At 42.8% G+C, this 15,259-nt stretch overlaps 1 protein-coding gene across 5 annotated transcripts in view; it reads right to left on the reverse strand.

The window, feature by feature from the left end:
• Positions 1–8,593: 8,593 nt before the first annotated feature.
• The window catches only part of TTLL5 (tubulin tyrosine ligase like 5), a 133,482-nt gene continuing 126,816 nt past the window's right edge, over positions 8,594–15,259 (reverse strand). For 4 of the 5 annotated variants that reach the window (XM_080395804.1, XM_080395806.1, XM_080395803.1 and 1 more), the window contains 2 exons: positions 9,899–9,935; positions 8,594–9,812 (listed from right to left, as the gene is read on the reverse strand). In XM_080395804.1, coding sequence (XP_080251930.1) covers positions 9,803–9,812; positions 9,899–9,935 — 47 coding nt within the window. In that variant the 3' untranslated portion in view covers positions 8,594–9,802. Of the gene's footprint in view, positions 9,936–15,259 lie in introns of all 5 variants that reach the window. The other variant, XM_080395805.1, reaches the window with a different exon arrangement.

Below are 15,259 nucleotides of genomic sequence, written 5' to 3' on the forward strand. Positions count from 1 at the left end.
CCCTATTCTGCACTGCCGTAAGACAGACCCTACACAGATGATCAAATGACCGTCGTCCCTGCTGCTCTCTGGCACACTCTGTTGTAGCACGCAAGAGGCCTAGACCTTGACTTTGTTTTCCAGGCTGTAGTGCATTGTAAAGCTCTGCAAGGAACACTGCTTCAGCAGTACAGGAACGGACACTGGTATTTCAGCAAAGAACAGTCTTTGCAGACTAAGTCAGTCTCTCTTCCCTGGTCTTGGGTGTCCAGCTATCTCACCGCACTTACAAAAAGCAGCAGCACATCCCCATTACCACTGTGTGAACTGGAATATGCTCCTTTGTGTTTCACCTTTCCATAACCAACAGACATCAATACACACAGTAAACAAGATAGACCGTGTCCAAAAGTAATAAAAGATACAAAAGACAAACATACCTGTCCACTCCTCTGGCAACATCATAGCTCTGTTCTGCTCTGTCCTGTGATGTCTCACATCTCTGTTATAGCTACCACATGTCTATTCTCTCAGTTGACATCCTTTCTTTATCTTTCTGTGCTGCTCTGAAGCTTTCCTTACCTGTCCTCATCAGAGCAGAAACGCAGGAGATCTCCAGGCTCAGACACCTTTGTAAATGAAATCACTAGAGCCATTCCATGACAGAAAAGGATCTATTGCAACGTCTCAAGAGGCAGACGCCTTCAGTATGGCCTGAAGCCCAGTGCAGAGCAGGTTCAGCACCACAGGGTGAGCAGGATGCAGCTCTAGGGCCAGCTCCATTGTGCAGAAGTTTCTTGCCCTCTACAAGTGATTCTAGTGGCATGCAAAACATCAGCTCTATAGTACTGGGGTGTCTTCTATTAACAGGTGATTGAAAGGCAATGAAATACATCAAGAAAATACAGTTTTCAATACATATGGAGGTAACAGTGTGGTATCTACACACCTGCAAAACTATACTGATTTGTGGTAGTGCAAAATAATAGAAGGTTATATGGGCTGCCTAAAACTTCCATTAATTGTGGTTTAGAGTAACAGCAGCAATTTGGGTACAGTGCAAAGAGGAAAACATGCCTTCTAAATCTTTAAAAATAAGACCTACTAATTATAATTTTTTTTACATTCAAAATCACGAGACTACATTGGTCAACAGCTGTACAAAACAAATAACTAACATGCACACTATGGGGTTTAGTAAAAGAACACCTGGACTTTCAGGTCTCTGCTTTACCAATATTTTTTTGTGTATACAGGGAGGTCATTTAAACCCTGGTTCATTTTTGACGCAGCTCCAGAAGTGACAGATGGAAGCAACTAAGCTCAGTGTCTTTTGTCCTCTCTTGAAAGAGGCTTCAGATGCCCTGTACAAATGCAAGATCCTTTATCATGCAACAAGTCAACACAGAAGAGACGAAACAGTTTTACTCATTGGGAAATAGATTGTCTTCGAAATTAATTCAGATACATCAACAAGAAATACAGCAAATTAAAATTGCTGATTAACGGTTGCCATTCTCTTACTTCTCTAAGTGACAGTAAGGCATTTGAGATGCTACTTATGCCCATAATTTCAGAAAGAATATGGTACGGTACCTTGAATGTCACGTGGTGTTTCCAGAAAAGACTAATTTCAAAGATTACAGACCTCAGTTACTCGGCTGCTTTTAGAACATTCTTATCTAGGGCCAGGTTGCGTAGGGAAGATGGCAGAGATGGCCTGAAGGCATTCAGCCAAGCAACTGGGCCTTTTCCAGTACGGGGTTATGATTTCATGGAAAATACACTTAGGGATAAGGACTTTTATATCTAGCACAGAATAAAGCTTTCTTTCCAGCTATAGTTTGTGGCAACCCCCCCCCACATATTATTGGTTTCCCACATCCTTAGTGGGAAGCAGACTTGGTGAACATCTTTCAGGCAGAAACTGTCCCCTGTGGTATGTGCTGGCACTGCTGAATTATACCAAGGAATACCAATCTTTCAAGTGGTATCTTCCGAAGACAAAGATTTATTTTTCCTCCTTTCAGAGGGGTAGTGGTCTTTGTGCAGGGTGATATTCTTCATCTCTCATTCCACTCAGTCGTCTAGGCAAGATGATACCTCGCTGCTGTCCACAGAGACTGACAGAAGCAGTAATTACACGTAGGGGTTACGCATGTTGCAGAAAGCAAAGGTGACTTCCTTTTCTGGTCTGCCAACGCTCAGACATTCCTCACTAGCTGTTTACAGATATTCATTCATCACATATAGAAATCAGCATGAGGCATTATCATAATATATCACAGCCAATGCATGTACATCACTTGATGAAAGAAGCCAGCCGGGTCATACCAAACCAAAGATTTCCTGACATTCTTCAGGAAGGATTTCTTTTTTCTCCTGAAGTTATTATCCTCTTCAGGAAGCAGACAAAACAAAGATTTGCTGTGCAGCCAGGGGCAAATCTTACAGGATTTGTTCAATACATGTAGAGTAATGACTGGGGAATGTCTTGGTAACCATGTTCTGGTTCTTTCTTGAAACAAAAACTTACTGTCTTTTGAAGTGCGGAAACCCTCTTGCAGGTAGACTAGATGCTTGGGAGATGTCCACTGTTTTAAAGAATTTGTAAGAAACTCCACTTGTGGGGGAATGCAGTAGCAGACAGTCTGACTCACAACAAGAGTCTCTGGAAGACATCCAGCTTGCAACAAGCTGCCTTGTGTGACACAATTTGATCTCCGCCCCCTCAAAGAACACTTGCTATAGAAATCTCTACCTATACTTTAGGATCTGAAGATCTCACTTGGATACTACCAAGCTAAGTTCTCTATTATACTAACCTGAAGAACTGGAAACAACAAACAGAACAAACAAAGAGAAACAAAATAAAGGAGATGGCAATAAAATCTCAGGGAAGTATGGTGTGGCAGCAGTTACAATGTGCTGCATACATTTTAAGTTATCTTTCATTTTTATCAGTTTCCCCTGCCCTCAGCCAAGCCATCGTTCAAAAGACCTAAGAAACGTGCAGAGCCACAATTTGGCAGGAGGATCCACCAATCTTTATTCTTAGATATTTTGCATAAGAAATTTTCAGTAGACATATGCAGACATGAGTTTTGTAGGTCTGTGGATAAGAAAAAAAATACTAGCTGATATCATAGACAAAATGTATTCTACATTGAATTTCTGGAATTAGAAATGGTGGAAAGAACACACTTTCAGGAGGGAACACAACCTTGATTTGAATGGGGGAAGAAGCATCATGCAACTGGAAGCATAAGTACTGTAACTAGTGGCACTGATGGGATGCCTACAACTTCATTTGCCCTCCCAGCAGATTCCCAGCTGTCCTTCTGCCCACCTTGAAGAATGGCACAGACAGCCGAGATGTATTAAATACATCTGAGACAACATGACCTTTTCAGAAGCTCATACAAATAAGCCAAAACCCCTTGAAAAATGAGGTGAATCCTATGTAGTAATTGGAAACAAAATTCCTTGTCATTTTTCTTCCCCAATCTCAGAAAAAAATAATTTTATAGTAGAATAAGGGAGTGATGACAGTCAAACATTTGGACTTGCAAGTAGAGGAACTTTTCAAAGATCTCTTCCTGACTTTTGACATGGTAGTACTCAAGACATAAGGATTAGATCTATAACCCCGAAACATTTTTTTGAGGAGATTTTATGACTTTTGAACACAACTACGCTGATTACAGTAACTTGTCTCCTCTTAGTCTGGCAAGAAGGAGACTACAATTTAACGTTGCTATAACTATGGTGAAATGAGATTTTCTAAAATACCATTGCAGGGACACCAAATTAAACTACTGTTCTGGAGTTGCCTTCTATTTCACATCCCAGAAGACCAGTAGGTAAAAGGCCAAATACAATGCTGAAACTGCTTTTAGAGAGAACAGCACCTCTTCCACCTGCCCCAAATGACAAAAATTCTGGTAATAAAAGATACACATTTAACAGCCCCCAAATCGTTGACAATTGCATCAAATATGTTTTAAGGCCAATTCAATCTGTTTGTCTGATAGGTCAGATAAAGAAGCCACTCCTTTTCAAAGAATATAAGATTTCTCAAGCTCATTGTGTGCGGTGTAGGCATGGACTTGTAGAGAAGAGGCCCCGTCAAGTCTACTCCTTTCCCTAGGGAACTGCTATGATTCACTGAATACCACTGGCAAAGGCTTCACACCAGGGTCTCCACAGTGATCAGCGATTCCTTCCTTTAAATTGGAAACAGCAGTGAAAACTCTTTTTCAATGAGGGCCAGTAAAATCCTTTTTTGGTAAGGTAACAGACAGAACAGACTCCTCAGGGCAGACTCAGTGTCTTGTTTGTCACCTTTAATTCAGTAGAGTTTGTCCTCTGTGTTAAAACAGCACAGACAAGCTCTTTCAAAAACTTGGAATCCAACAATTTAAGAGAAGATCAGCTTGTGTTTCCTAACTACTCATCTCCAAGGCAGCAGGGAAACTTAATCTCATTCTTTGGAAAAGGGCAGCAGGGTTCTGAAGTGGGAAGGAAAGCAGTTACCAGGTACTGTGGTTCTTTAAGATATGCTGTGGTTGTGCACATTCACCCTCAAGGTGCTCTGCACTCTAGCACTTTGGAAGACAAAGATGGTAAGAAGTGAAACGTGTATGAGTAAGATAACTTCAGAGCTTCAGTTAGTGGCAAGTATTTTCTTTCCCATATTTAAGCGATTACGCATTTACAAACATAACATGGATGACCTCCATACAGCAACCTACTTCCTCCTCAAATCATAACTGTCTAGAGGCGGATTTGGTGTCCTTTATGCTCTTGCAAGAGCTTCATCATTCTGAGACCCTCTGCAATATATAGTGCCCACCCTGGTGAAGGTGTAGACAAGCCGCATGTGACAACCTGGCAGATGTCAGCAATGGAGACATTTCTTAGAGAACCCAACACCACAGAGTGAATTCTGGGGGAACATGCCACTGTCATGAAAGGCAGCTTGCCTTGGCTATTCCAGTAGGCTGTGCTGCAACTGTCAAAATGAAACATCCATACAAAGTCAGACTACAAGAGCATCTAGCCCACCTCTCGTCTCTGACAGTGGTCAACAGCACATGACTGACAGACAAGCTAAAAATTGGAAAAGCCCATTGTGATTCTTCAGAATAGTCACTTGAAAAGTCTTAGAAACTTCCTGCTTGTTTTCAGTTTTAGTATTTAATATGCCCTAATAGATTACTTTTTCATGGATTTGACTACTTGTCTTTCCAAATCACAAACACTGGTGACAAGGAGTTCCATAGTCAATTACATACTATGAAAAAAATTTCCATACACACATCCCCCTTTTTTTTTTTCTTTTAATCAGATACCTGTTAGTTTCATTCGATGCTCCTGCTTCTTCTTGCGGGCAAGACTGTGAACAATTACTGCCCTTCCACCTTCTCCCTTACACTCCTCACCCATCTCTTTTCCAACTAACCACTTTCTGCATGCAGAGAACTATGAATATTAAGTTTTGTGCTCTTGGTATAACCGATCTCAAGGACTGTTTGACTGACTGGATTCTGTAAGGATAAAATAAGGTCCTCCTGATGTTTGGCATAAACAGAGATGTCTTAGCTCTAGAAAGAAAAAAAGGTGGTCAAGTCCCAGGTTTAAATAAAGCTCAGAAGCTTCTTTTGGAAGAAACTCTTGACAGATCCACAGGAAGAATGTGTCCAGGAAGGAAACAGTATGAAAAGGATCAATCAGCCAGTTACTGCAACCAAAAATATCTATTTAAACATCAACAAATAACCCATTCAGATTCAAACAACGAGCCCAGAATTATCATGAGCAGCAAAGGTAGGACTGACCGAGGAAAAAAGTCCTTGGCAATTTGATCAAATAAATCTTAACAAAAAAGTCAGGAGCCAGATGACTTTTGTTTCCAGCAAATAACCCAAAATGACTGGAACTGCTGTATTAGTACAAGATACAGACCTGAAAGGTGGCAAGCTGAGAATCCAGACTGTTCTGTGAACTCATCTCTAAACTGACGATCTCCTTCACAGGTACAGAAGAGGAATGGTCCAGCACTTACAGCCATTCCACTCCATGCACACAGAGACTATCCGTATTCCAGTATGAGGAAGAGGCACAGCATTAAGATTCCTACTAGTAAACAAAGGTCTCAATACCAAAACCTCCTGCCACAGTATGGAACCAGTATCAGAGATAGGTATGTTGACGTTCCAGGCACCGTAACAAGGAACATTTTCAACAAACCACGATTGTCCAAAAGCCCATCTAGTCTTGAGAATGGAAACTTCAGTATGTCTCACTGACATCTAAGATTAAGCGTTCTATCTAGTTTCACATGATCTCCCACTGATGGTACTTACATGACTTGTGAAGCTGTTTTAAAGGCCAAGATGAGCCATGTGAAAGTGAACTTAATACTTCATGTACTGGGTACAACTCAGCTGCTTCTGGAGAGGGGAGAATCTAATCTCCTTCCCTTAATTTTTTACGTTGTGGTATACTCATCACCTAAATAGAACACAAAATGCTTCTGTGAACTCTGCATTACCTCTGCCTCAGTGACTCTGATGTGCACCTTACTCCTTTCAAGACTAACAAGCCTGATTCTCTGTCACTGGAACAGGCTCCTTAACTTAGAAGTGATACAAACATCACTGTGTAGGAGAGAAGACAATGACCCCTTGGTTATATTATCTAGTCTCACCACTGAAGTAGATGCTAATAGATGTTGGGGGTCTCTCTTAGTAATTTTCTTTTCTCACAGTAAACAAAGGCACTTTTGATGAAACTCATTGATGAATAAAGGGAAGAAAATGTCATAAAAGCAGAGAAAACTAATCCCCACTTGAGGTGCATGTATATAATTGTACTTCCCTCACGTGCAACTATGATAAATTCAAAATGGTTTGCTATTCTCCTGCCCTCCCTTCTACTAGAAAACACTTCCTGTAAAATGCCTTCTCTCAAAGATGTGTGGGAAACGCTTCTGTGCCTCCCCACTGAATCTCTTCACTGAAGCACTCTCTGAGAGGTTTTTGAAAAGGGACAGACATGGAGGTAGCAGAGCTGCAAACAGACAACATAGATATGCTATCCTTCAGCACATAGTATCCACCATGCAAAAAGGCATACACGGTCCCCAGAGTTAGGAGTACAGGGAGGTGGAAAAAAATAAGATGCTGGAATCACAGAATTTGTTCCTGATTCTCTACTGCGTATGTTCCCAAGCATTTGTGCTCAGAGCTGGGACCAGCAGACGCCCAAGGCAAAGGAATACTGCTATTTCCTTGGATGCTCTGGCTGCCCTAATATATCCTGAGGCTGAACAGGACTTCAAGGTCTAGGTGTTTGGCTTGAGGTGAAGGACCAGCCTTGATATCTGGGTGGGTTTTTATTTGTTGGAGGCAGAAGAAAAATTTTCCAGGGACAAAGTATGCAAGACTTCACTGCTACTGAAGCTGAAAAAATTAATCCCTTCGAAATGAGGGCCTTAGATTAAAATGTGTATTTCTCTGAGTAATTCAAAAATCTTAAGAGACAAGATGTCTGACATACTGCTACTAAGTCAACACAGTTACAGATGTGGTGTTGGCTGTACCTAACATGCAATGCAAAGAAGTTCAGAAAACATGCTGGCTATAACTGAGTACAAATCATTATCCCAAAATGAGCAGGTGGGAGACTGGCAGAGCTGACAAAAGAATTAATTATGTTTATAATAAGCCAGCACTGGTTGGTAATTTGCCAGACAAAAATGTAAGAATGCTGTTTCTGCCAATAATCCTCTGAAGACAATCACCTTTCCTGGGCTAACTGTGCACTTAAATCTCTATCCTCCAAACTTCTTTATACTTTTCAGTGGTGGCTGTGACAACCTGAACAAAGAAACTAGAGAACAAAAGCAGAGATGAGAGTTCCACAAGAATGTATTTCCCATAGCTACTCGATCCTGAACATGAAACCCAGTGGAATAAGGGTAACTCAGATCCTCTGGGAGGAAGAAAGGAATGGAATCCATTATTTACTGAAGCTAAATCTTACAGGGAAATAGCCCCTCCAACAGTTCTGGAACAGAGCTGGGTGCTACAGCCAATACCACATGTAGCAGAGCAGGCTATGAGAAGGCAGACCCAAGGTCTTGAAGCCCACAGGTGCTGAGGATGTGCAGAAGTTTGAAGTAACAACTTCTGCAACTAAATTTTCTAATCATGAGCTGACAACTTGATACACCGGTAGAAACATGTCTGAGATACATGGGTGGAATTCAGTGATTACAGACAGCAGGGACATGATCTGAAAGTAACTTACAAGATTCTACAAATCTCTCGGTCACCGATATGTGATGGCAGCACAGGCAGCAGAAAAATGCTGTAGAGATTCTTGAAGAACAGCTGAAAAATGCAGAGAAAGCGAACAGGGTGATTATGACTATCTAGGAAATGAAAGATAAGCCGATGAAGAAAGGGAACAGCTACATCAGAGAACTGCATTTTGGACAACTGAAGCATTCAAAGTGTGTCATATGTGCACATGGAACTGCAACAGAAAAATGCATATTCTGTTCTATGAATTCATGCCTGGAGCAAGCAATAGCAAAACTACGGGGTATGAGCATAACTTTTTCATCTTCTCACAATTTATCTGGTCTTGAAAACCAGAAAATATGCACGATCCAAGAATGAATATGAACACAATCATTTCAAGAAAAAACACTTTCCCCCTCTGACTCTGTTTCTTCTGTCAGCCATTTGGGTTGATCATTATCTACTTGCCAACGCATAAGAACAACCTCTCAACACTGACTATACAGGCTAGAAATGACAGGGGAGCTGTGGAGCATGAAAACAGATCAATCAGTCTGTTAGAATCCAATTTCTGAGGGCTCTGATACAACCAACAGGAGATTTTGTGCCCTTTAAGAATTACAACCGTACCACTTGCTGTTTGACAAGGCAGGAGCTGCAAAATACTGAATTTTCCTTCAACCTGGCACCGACAAAGAGCCAGAGCTGAAGCTGCTTCCTGTTCATTTTAAGGATGGGTGGATCTTCTCTCCAATACATTTCCCAGCTGCTGATGTTGTTTTCTAACACAAGCAAATTAATTTTCATAGCATTAGGCAAAATTTAACTGGAGTGCTTCACCAAGCCACTATTGCAAATGACAGGAGCCACCTGGGCCTTAGGGTTCATGCTTGGGTCTGAAAACATCAGCCAATTAAAAAAAGTTTATAAAGCCTAAACAAACAGAAATCAAAATACAAAAATAAGCCACGCAGAACATAAGCATCCAACAGTGAAACATAAAGACTGATTTAAAATCCTGTCCAATATAACGACAGCAAATATTTTGGGGGTGTGAATTAATAACTGAAATTGTAACCAAAACCAACAAATGAAATGACTTTATTAAAACCAATAATTTCTATGGCTCTGTGCCAAAATGCAAGATGGCAACCAACAAAGATGTCTCCAGTCATATGTTCTAATATTTTTCTCTGCTGATGGTTGCCATGCAATGACAGCAGAGAATCTTGGCTGTTAGCAGGCTGGGACAGACTGAAACGGCTGAGCAAATAAGACTACGTTCAAATTTGGACCTTAGGAAGAATAATACAGACAGCTAGAGAAGCTCCGTCTTACAGGAAGATCTCATGGTTTAGTGATCAGGAAGAGGTGGAAGGAAGGGACTCCAAGAGTCAGCAGCAGAAGCGCTCAGAGGCAATCGTTCACCTCAGCTTGCAGGCGTATCGCCAGCTTCCACAGATGTCCAGGTACTCCCCTCAGTGGGTTGTCCTCTTTCCAGGGCCTCCTTTCTACGCTTTCCTGGGTGTTACGGGAGTGTGGCAGTATGAAGTCACTGCTGCTTCTTCCTCTGCCCCACACTTGAAGCAACATTCTGGATTCCTCACCTGGTGTTCAGTGTCAGTCCTTCTCTGCGAGCAGAGGCTGGAAAAAACACAAAGCAAAGAATCTGAGTAATCACAGGGGACTGTTTTGTGGGAAAACCTGCTGCACTACTCGGCAAATCTCAGTGATCACTAGAAATGTGGACCTCCCTATCACACAACCTCTCTCTGCCATAACAGATGAGATCACAGATGAGTATAACAAAATCTAACTTAACAAGCTACTGGGTGAAAAGGTACGCTTGGCATCTCTCTCAAGGCCTACAACACCTTCTTCACTCTTTGCCTCTGGCTGATGTGACTCATCTCTTCACATGCTCCTCCAATAGCTCTAAATCCTTCCCCCATATCAGTATGCTTTGTCTCTTTCTTTGTCTCTTTTACTCATTTGCTTGCATAGGTGTCTACCTTCCCACTCCAAAACACGCTGAGGACCTTGGTGCAGGAGAGATGGGGGTGTGAAAAGGCTGATCTTTGAAAGAAACAAAACGGGCACAAGGAAAAATTTTTTTCTTCCTGTTACTATAGAGATAGATTTTAATTCCACATACTGTGACATTTTCCGACTTAGGCGTTATGGGAAAAAGTCAATGTCATCTTCATTTCTTTTACTTGAAAATCCGTAGACAGTCTTTTAAAAAGAAAAATCCAAAACACTTCGAAATGTACCAAGTTTATTTTGGACAGTTTGCATTTTACAGCTAATCTAGTAGGTAAAGCTTGTCCTGTGTATTTAGCACATCAGCTTGCTCCTAAATGTGACTGACATTTGTTGAGAGCCATTTATTAAAAATATTGCTATATTTTTAAAAATACACTCTCCTTGAAAGCCCAGCACAGAGCCAAACATCACACAGCAGAGAGGATCTGGAAAGATGTTTAGAAAGCGGGATTGCCAGCTATGTCACTGCACAGAAAGTTTGGAACCTGAATTAGGAACCAAAATGTCAACCATGTGTATTAAGATAGGGTACCAGTCCAGAAACCTATCCCTTGGCAAGATGCTGAAATTAAGGAAACAAAGGCACATGAGAGAGGCAGCCAACTTCAACCTCATCTTCCTGTTTTGAAGAGACTTTTGAGCCTTCCTTTTCCTACAGAAATGCACAGTACATTTTGCCTTTTCTCACAAACAAAATCACTTTATGTGAGTTTCTCTTGTATGGCTACCCTGAGGACTCAACACAAAGAGCGGCGTTCTTACCTTTACGAGTAAATACATAGGTTTCTACCATGAATGCAGTTCATGGCCAATTTGATCATTTCATACATGTTCATGTATATCATTTATGAAGTTTTTTCTCATTTCAAAGCTGCTGGCAAGCATTCCACCTCCTTCTGGTTGAGTAGCACGGACAAAAACCCCCTCATTCCTGCCAGCAGCCAACATTAAGGGCTGATTCTCCCCAGTGATAAGTCATTGCAGTGAATTACCACGTACAACAGAATGGATCTCCTTTATTCTCTGCCTGCCAGGAGATGTTAAAGTATCTGCCTGTACGTCCACATGCTTACATACTATTATGTCATCCATGACTGCACTTCAAAACCTTTAACGCTTTTGGACTTAGAACAGTTACACAGGGGGAAGAAAAAGAATTACCTCTATTTTACGGACATGATTCCGAGTCACAGGAAAATCACAGGAGCTGTGTAACATCACGTACGGGACACCTGCACGCTAAAATTCAGTGCCACATAGACATCCCAGCAGAGATGTACACAACCGTGGTCAGCCACCATCTACTCTGCTTCTAAGCTGCAGGAATGAGAGCAGAGCACTAAGCTAGATGACAGCACTGGGTCAGGGACCCATGCTAACATATCTAGAGCTAGTTTGGGCTGTTTCATCATACCCACAGCAAGAACTGAGAAGCACGCTGAAGCCTCCTGAATGTAGTGTTGAAAACTGGAACTTTCTTTCTCCCTGAAAAGCTCTGATAATCCTAGAAATTCAGGTTTTTTTTATCCTAGAGCAGAGGGAATTTCTAATCCTAGAGTGATGCCCAGCATTCTCTTGATAATATATAGTGCAACTAAGGCAATAAATAGATGGGGTTTATTTATATCCATGTGTGAGTGACACTAGCAAGCCAGGACAGCTGACAACAAAGGCCAGCCTTCCCTCCCCCATCTTTTAGGCACAATTTCAAGTTGGCTTGCTGGACCAGGAGGCAAGGGAAAGCAGCAGTTCTGAGTCATGAAAATTGACTTAGGGGGGGACAGGGGATGAGATGACACACAAACAGTACACACAACTGTATTCAAATGAAGTCTCCCTGCATGGAAAGAGCAGTGGAGCCGCCTCATTAACAAGTGGAGCAATAACAGCGGAAGCCAACATGAGCCTTCCTGCTCCCCACGTTACAGAGAAGACACTGGGTGGGCTCCATAACCTGACTGATAATGCCTTTCTGTACATGACAGCCTTCATTCTGATTTCTCTTATTCAGCGCCCTCCTCCCTGATTTGTTGTGGCTCTCTCTTCTCTGGCTCTTCCCCACATTTCATTTCATAACTTCAGACACTCCTTTACCCTATTCACACACATTTTGGCTTCTATTTTTAGTCTCAATAAAGTAACGCCAGATTAAAACAAAATCCAATTTGGATGGGCAAAGTCATCTTCTCTATAGGTAGCTTAATGCCAAAGGGCCAGATGTGAGACAGAAGCAGCCAAGATATTATATAACCACTCCCCAGTCTTTGCACACCTGATCTTGAATGACATTTCCAACACAGCAAGGAAATACAGGCAGCTCGCCATCACCTAACTACCGAGAACAAGCAATGCTCAGCCTCCAGTCAGGCAAAAATGCCAGCTGCCTGAACTCATTACTTAGCCTGCTTCGGAGTTTTCTTTGAGCCTGTCAGAAGTGAAGGCTCTTAAAATTCAAGCTGGGTTCTTAGTTCTTCAACAGGGAAGCCAATTTCTAGAGACCGTCCTTGCATTTTTTTCCTGCTTCCCCAGTGGTCTTGAGACTTGGAACATCCTTTCAGTGGCATGAGACCTGTAGCAACAGGAAAAAGCTCCTTCCTTTCATAAAACAAAGGGAAAAGGTTGACTGAAGATGTGAGAGGCAGACTGTTCTCACAAGTAAAGGAATAAATGTCATTTGTGAACATGGGAAGTGAACACTGACCCTCAGCTCTAGCTGAGAGGTGACGGCTGAGTTGGACATTATCTTCTTAATCATGTGAGAAGGGCCTGGAATGCTGCTTTTGGGAGAGCTTTACACTCTGCCAGGATTTAATGAGACTTATATACAGTTTTCTGATAACTGGATAAAATCAAACATAGTCATTCCCTGTTGATAACTTTTATCTATTTTAAAGGTATCCTTTAGACACACCAGTATCTGCTCATTGCTAGTCATACGGTAATGGTTCCCTGTTCCTTCAAACAGTACCAAGTAATATGGTAAGGAGAAAGTCTCTTTACCCTTCTTTCCCTTCTGGTCCATCTGACTGCTTGACACGCTGGAGGGAAGGGATGCCATCCAGAAGGAGCCTGACAAGCTTGAGAGGTGGGCCTGCGTGAACCTCATGAAGTTCAACAAGGCCAACTGCAAGGTCCTGCATGTGGGTTGGGGCAGTCCCAAGCACAAATGCAGGCTGGGCTGAAAAGGGATTGAGAGCGGCCCTGAGGAGAAAGACTTGGGGCTGTTGGTGGTCCTGAAGCTCAACATGGCCCAGCAATGCGCACCTGCAGCCCAGAAAGCCAACCATATCCTGGGCTGCATCAAAGGAAGCGTGGCCAGCAGGTTGAGGGAGGTGGTTCTCCCCCTTCACTCTGCTCTCATGAGACCCCACCTGCAGTACTGCACTCAGCTCTGGGACCCTCAACATAAGAAGGACACGGACCTGTTGGAGTGAGTCCAGAGGTGGCCACGAAGATGATCAGAGGGCTGGAGCACCTTCCCTATGCAGACAGGCTGGGAGAGTTGGGGTTGTTCAGCCTGGAGAAGAGAAGGCTCTGGGGAGGCCTTATAGCAGCCTGCCAGTACCTAAAGGCAGTCAACAAGAAAGCTGGAGAGGGGCTTTTTGTAAGGGCATGCAGTGCCAGCACAAGGGGGAATGGCTTTGAACTGACAGAGGGTAGATTTAGATTAGACGTTAGGAAGAAATTCTCTGCTGCAAGAGTGGCAAAACACTGGCACAGGTTGCCCAGAGAAGCTGTGGATGCCCCATCCCTGGCAGTGTCCAAGGCCAGGCTGGATGAGGCTTGGAGCAATCTGGTCTGGTGGAAGGCGCCCCAACCTATGGCAGGAGGTTGGAACTAGATGATCATTAAGGTCCTTTCCGCCCCAAACCATTCGATGATTCCATGATCGGGTGCTAGGGGCTTGTCTGTCATTATTTGACCTGGAACAGATGCAACAACTGGAGCAGGGAAAGAAATTTCTTTCTCCCCTCTGCCTGCTTGCCCTCTTTATGAAACTGTGAAATTCAGCAGGGGAAAGAGAGAAAAGATCCAGGATGTTTTTGTGATGTGTGAAAGAAAGAACAATAGCTTTAGGACGATAAGTCTGAAAACAAATGTGAGACCAAATACCCTCCATTCTAACTGATTCTTTGCCCTCCCAAAAAGGGAGGCACGATAGTAGGATTCACCTCAAGATCCACTGTTTTTCAAACCATGATAAAATGGACTGATTCCATTTCTTAATAACCCTTTCTCTGCATGGAGATGGCACTATAGAGAGAGATGCTGACAGGATGTTATTACTGCTGATGACAAAGGCTGTACGGCTGCACTGAAGAGGTTTGATGCCAGGTGCTGGATATCACACTGCTGTTCCCTTTCAGTGACCCACCCAGAGCTTCTCAGCCAGACGGTTGGTTCTGGAAGTATTTAATAGTGGAAGAGCTCATCGTTACTCCATTCCTCGACCACGCTAAGTAATGAGGTGACATCAAAAGTTGCTCTTTTGCGTCATAAGATACCTTGTGCCTGTGTAACCAAAGTAGTCTGAGGCAGAGGTTACTCGAGGTGCCCATTTGAAGGTCACCTTTCCAAGTCAAGACCACTTGTGCAGTCAGTCACAGCAACAAGAGAGAACCAGGAGGGTGGCAAATGAAGACTGGAATTAACAGGATTAGCGGGAGGGAGGAGGCGTACCAGCAATGTGCTGTGCAGAAACCTGAGTGATTTCTTTTCCCAGCTGCTCCTGATGAAGGATTTGGACAGTGTGGTGAGACCAGCTGAAATCATAGCCACGGTTCCTCTTGAGAATGTGGTAACGACATAAAAATAAATACATTGGTGTTCAACAATCTTCTGCCTTCCGAGGCTGCAGAGGAGCCTGGCAGAAGCTGAGGAAGCCTGGACAAGGCTGGGCAGCTGGGAATTCCACCCTACTG

This window comes from Falco punctatus (genome assembly GCF_963210335.1).
Source record: "Falco punctatus genome assembly, chromosome: 7".
Classification (NCBI taxonomy): Eukaryota; Metazoa; Chordata; class Aves; order Falconiformes; family Falconidae; genus Falco; species Falco punctatus.